The sequence below is a fragment of the Cyprinodon variegatus genome, unplaced genomic scaffold (assembly GCF_000732505.1).
Source record: "Cyprinodon variegatus isolate N-32 unplaced genomic scaffold, C_variegatus-1.0 Scaffold250, whole genome shotgun sequence".
Lineage (NCBI taxonomy): Eukaryota > Metazoa > Chordata > Actinopteri > Cyprinodontiformes > Cyprinodontidae > Cyprinodon > Cyprinodon variegatus.
The window spans coordinates 19243-24470 of NW_015150703.1; the positions used below are offsets into that span (position 1 = coordinate 19243).

General features: G+C 47.1%; 1 protein-coding gene across 1 annotated transcript in view; it reads left to right on the plus strand.

Annotated features, from left to right (window-relative positions):
- The first annotated feature begins 536 nt into the window (after window positions 1-536).
- The window catches only part of LOC107089388 (alpha-1,6-mannosylglycoprotein 6-beta-N-acetylglucosaminyltransferase B-like), a 132436-nt gene continuing 127744 nt past the window's right edge, over window positions 537-5228 (plus strand). Inside the window, exons 1-4 of the mRNA XM_015382144.1 lie at window positions 537-659; window positions 1015-1134; window positions 1418-1615; window positions 2606-2803. Coding sequence (XP_015237630.1) covers window positions 537-659; window positions 1015-1134; window positions 1418-1615; window positions 2606-2803 — 639 coding nt within the window. The remainder of the gene's footprint in view (window positions 660-1014; window positions 1135-1417; window positions 1616-2605; window positions 2804-5228) is intronic.

Sequence of the window (5228 nt, forward strand, 5' to 3'; positions counted from 1 at the left end):
ACGAGCTCCGAGCCAGCTCCCATGTCAGAGGATGAAGAGAGCACATCCAGTTAGTCACAGTCAGTTTAGATTTCCAGGTTGATTCTAACCTCAAAGATAATCTACAGTGGAATAAAAAGCAATGTTACATATTTGGGGACTCATAGTATTTAATATGCCCAAAGACCCCTTATGATGAATACAATAACCTGGACACGGGTCACCGCGGCCCCACTCTGGAGCCAGACCTTGAGGTGGGGCACGCTGGCAAAAGCCTGGTGGCCGGGCTTTTACCCATGGAGCCTGGCTGGGCACAGCCCAAAGAGGAAACATGGGTTCCCCTTCCAATGGGCTCACCACCTGTAGGAGGGGCCAAAGGGGTGGGGTGCAATGTTTGATGGGTGGCAGTCGTGGGCGGGGACCTTGGTGTTCTGACCCTCGGCTAAAGAAGCTGGCTCTTGGGACATGGAATGTCACCTCTCTGGTGGAGAAGGAGCCTGAGTTAGTGCATAAGGTTGAATAGTTCCAACTAGAGATAGTTGGACTTACCTCGACGCATGGCTCTGGCTCTGGAACCAGTCTCCTTGAAAGGGGCTGGACATTCTTCCACTCTGGAGTTGCCCCTGGTGAGAGGCGCCAAGCAGGACTGGCCATTCCTGTTGCCCCTCATCTTGGTGCCTGTACGTTGGGGTTTACCCTGGTGAACGAGAGGGTTGCCTCCCTCCACATACGTGTGGGGGGACGGGTTCTGACTGTTTGTGCTTATGCGCCAAACAGCAGTTCAGATTACCCACCCTTTTTGGAGTCTTTAGAGGGGGTACTGGAGAGTGCCCCTCCTGGGGACTCCCTTGTTCTTCTTGGGAACTTCAACGCTCACATGGGCAATGACAGTGAGACCTGGCGAGGCGTGGTTGAACTGAACTCCTGACCTGAACTCAAGTGGTGTTCTGTTGTTGGACTTGTGCTCGTCATGGATTGTCCATAGTGAACGCCATGTTCAAGCATAAGGGTGTCCATATGTGCTCTTGGCACCAGGACACCCTAGGCTGTAGTTCAATGATCGACTTTGTTGTTGTTTCATCTGACCTGCGGCCGCATGCCTTGGACACTCGGGTGAAGAGAAGGGCGGAGCTCTCCCCCGACCACTACCTGGTGGTGAGTTGGCGCCAATGGTTGGGGAGGACGCTGGCCAGAACTGGTAGGCCCAAACGTATTGTGAGGGTTTCCTGCGAACATCTGGCAGAGTCCCCAGTGAGAAGGAGCTTTAACTCCCATCTCTGGCAGAGCTTTGAACACGTTCCAAGGGAGGTGGGGGACATTGAGTCTGAGTGGACCATGTTCCCTGCCTCTATTGTTGAGGCAGCTAGTCGGAGCTGTGGCTGCAAGGTTGTCGGTGCATGTCGGGGCAGCAATCCTCAAACACGCTGGTTGACACCAGCTGAAGAAGGAGTCCTATCGGGCTTTATTGACCTGTTGGACTTTAGAAGAAGCTGATATGTACCGGCAGTCAAAGTGGCAGGTGGCTCGGCTGGTCGCCGAGGCTAAAACTCGGGCGTGGGAAGAGTTCGGAGACGCCATGGAGAAAGACTTCCATATGGCTTCGAAGGAATTCGTCTCAGGAGGGGGAAGCAGTGCAGTACCAACACAATTTATAGTAGGGCTGGTGTGCTGCTTTCCTCGACTCGGGACGTCGTATGTCGGAGGGCTGAGTACTTCGAAGACCATGGTCTTGAGCTGGAAAAGGGTAGAGTGCCTTCTCCAGGTTGGGGAGGATGTACTGCCCTTGTTCACGAATGAGAGGAAGATGGAGTGGGAGATCGATAGGCGGATTGGTGGGGCGTCTGCTGTGAAGCGTGCGCTGTACCTGTCTGTTGTGGTGAAGAGAGAGCTCGATTTACCGGTCAATCTACGTTCCTACCCTCATCTATGGTCATGAGCTTTGGGTCATGACCGAAAGATACAAGTGGCTGAAATGAGTTTTCGCCTTGTATTGCTTGGAAACATGCAAATGGAAACCGCTGAATGGGTCGTTTGGTTCCATTGTTAGCCTGTAATATCTGAAACCTGTCTATGATTCTGCATTGACCTGGATGACTGAGAATCTTCATAAGCAGATTGAGAGCGAAGTTCTGTGTTAGGAACATAAGGAACAATCAGATCTCTGATGTCAGATGGAGCTTGGCCATTTAAGGCTTTATATGTGAAAAGGAGGATTTTAAATTCTATTCTGGATTTAAGATTTAAAGTTGAACTTGACTACTGATATAAATTACCAATTGCTAAAGGGATTTTGCCTTACTAGCTTTTATTTGAAATAAGGTGACAGGAAGTAAAGGTTATTGCTTCTGAACACTGACTCAGTGGGGCAGGATTTGAATCCGTGTCAACCTGTCATGGACTAAGCCTTAAGTAAATCCAGTTTGTTAGTGCACATACAGTAGCAGCCATTCAAAATGGCCCTTCCNCCAGCAGAGCTTTGAACACGTTCCAAGGGAGGTGGGGGACATTGAGTCTGAGTGGACCATGTTCCGTGCCTCTATTGTTGAGGCGGCTAGTCGGAGCTGGGGCTGCAAGGTTGTCGGTGCATGTCGGGGCAGCAATCCTCAAACACGCTGGTTGACACCAGCTGAAGAAGGAGTCCTATCGGGCTTTATTGACCTGTTGGACTTTAGAAGAAGCTGATATGTACCGGCAGTCAAAGTGGCAGGTGGCTCGGCTGGTCGCCGAGGCTAAAACTCGGGCGTGGGAAGAGTTCGGAGACGCCATGGAGAAAGACTTCCATATGGCTTCGAAGGAATTCGTCTCAGGAGGGGGAAGCAGTGCAGTACCAACACAATTTATAGTAGGGCTGGTGTGCTGCTTTCCTCGACTCGGGACGTCGTATGTCGGAGGGCTGAGTACTTCGAAGACCATGGTCTTGAGCTGGAAAAGGGTAGAGTGCCTTCTCCAGGTTGGGGAGGATGTACTGCCCTTGTTCACGAATGAGAGGAAGATGGAGTGGGAGATCGATAGGCGGATTGGTGGGGCGTCTGCTGTGAAGCGTGCGCTGTACCTGTCTGTTGTGGTGAAGAGAGAGCTCGATTTACCGGTCAATCTACGTTCCTACCCTCATCTATGGTCATGAGCTTTGGGTCATGACCGAAAGATACAAGTGGCTGAAATGAGTTTTCGCCTTGTATTGCTTGGAAACATGCAAATGGAAACCGCTGAATGGGTCGTTTGGTTCCATTGTTAGCCTGTAATATCTGAAACCTGTCTATGATTCTGCATTGACCTGGATGACTGAGAATCTTCATAAGCAGATTGAGAGCGAAGTTCTGTGTTAGGAACATAAGGAACAATCAGATCTCTGATGTCAGATGGAGCTTGGCCATTTAAGGCTTTATATGTGAAAAGGAGGATTTTAAATTCTATTCTGGATTTAAGATTTAAAGTTGAACTTGACTACTGATATAAATTACCAATTGCTAAAGGGATTTTGCCTTACTAGCTTTTATTTGAAATAAGGTGACAGGAAGTAAAGGTTATTGCTTCTGAACACTGACTCAGTGGGGCAGGATTTGAATCCATGTCAGCCTGTCATGGACTAAGCCTTAAGTAAATCCAGTTTGTTAGTGCACATACAGTAGCAGCCATTCAAAATGGCCCTTCCGTGTCAAACACCAGCTGAATGGCGGCCCACTTCCCTGCAACTCCCAGCAAAAAGCCCTCCATCTTCCAGCCACTGGACCGACCACCTCTTGTATGTTGTTTTACTCTGACTCCACCGTTTCACTGAATTACAGCGTCTGACCAGGAGATGGCGCTTCTCTTTAGATCTTAATGTCCATAAATCATGACAGAAAAAATTTATTTTTATTTTTTTACAAAGATTGAGGTTTAAAAAGGGCCAGCCAAGGACCATTCATCACCTCTAATACTTTTCTGTTTTATTTAGATACACCTGTCTGTTAGTCACAGCAATAGAAAATAAACAATGCAAATCCACCTCTTCAACATGAGCACCAGGAATGGTTGAAATTCTTTTTTTGTGTGTTTTTTAACTTTTTGCAGAACCTTTCCTAACTTTATGCTCTGCAAAACCCTTTTGTGAATTTCCTTTTGCCTTTAATTTCCATCCACATATTCCCTCTGGGGTCTGATGTGATTTCCCTTCTAATCATCATTGCCACCTTAAACGGCCTGTTGAAAGGCTGCAAACTACAATAAAAATTGAGCAACACTAGAAAACAATAAAGATGGAAAAGCTGTGTGTCTGCTGGGTGATGCCCAAATGCTAAATGAGCTAATAGTGTCATCACCCACATGCCCACAGTAGAAATCAAACAGGGTCGAGTTCCTTTCCTTTGAGGATGAGCTGCCTGACCTCTTCAACACACGACTGTTAACTCTCTTCTGAGCCGGTTCATTAATAGAGGCTGCATCTGTATCATCATTAGCCTCGCACCTTTTCTTTCCTCCACATTAACTTTTAGGTCAAAGACCAGATTAGTTCCATCCTTTTTCACATCTTTATATACAATCACCAAATGTTAGCTGGTTGCAAGGTCATGTAAAACCATCTCTCTTGTTTGCTTTCACACATTACAGCGATCTCACACCTCTAGAATAAAGGATATTAATGTACACCTTTGCCTTCAGACCTGCCTGCACTCTTCATTTTAAAGAGCAAAGTGATTTTAATGCCTTTAACAGATCCTGGTCCACGTAAAGATGATTTAAGGGTAGGTTTGTTGACTAAAGCCGGGCATACACTCTACCAGTTTTTGCCCCTTTTCTTCAGTCGGTGAGAATGGTTTCAATCAGTCCAAGTTTCAGCCTCATGGTGCGTCGTGTAGTGTCCAGGAGGTAACGAGGGGCAATTAGCTTCGAACAAACGCCTCTCCATCAGGAATCGTAAGGTCAGAAGAAAATCAAACATGTTTGAAATTCAGTCGTCTCTCCTGAGGTGTTGGTGTTTAAATCCTGCTGTTGAAGCAGAGATACGAGCCGATTTACCAGAACCTCCAGCACTGCGCATGTGCAACCAAGGGAGTTCCTGTTCTTCATCCAGATTGACGAGTCCGACGTGGTTTTTAGACGTACAGTGCGAGAACATACATCATGAGCTGTGATCGTTATTTATACCTAAAATTAATACGTTTGCGGTGATTTAATCAATTTAGCGTTAATCACTAAAACAATAAAAATAATCATTTGCATCGCGATCACCGAGTCTGAGAGCGGCCATTTTTGCCCAAATATAGTAG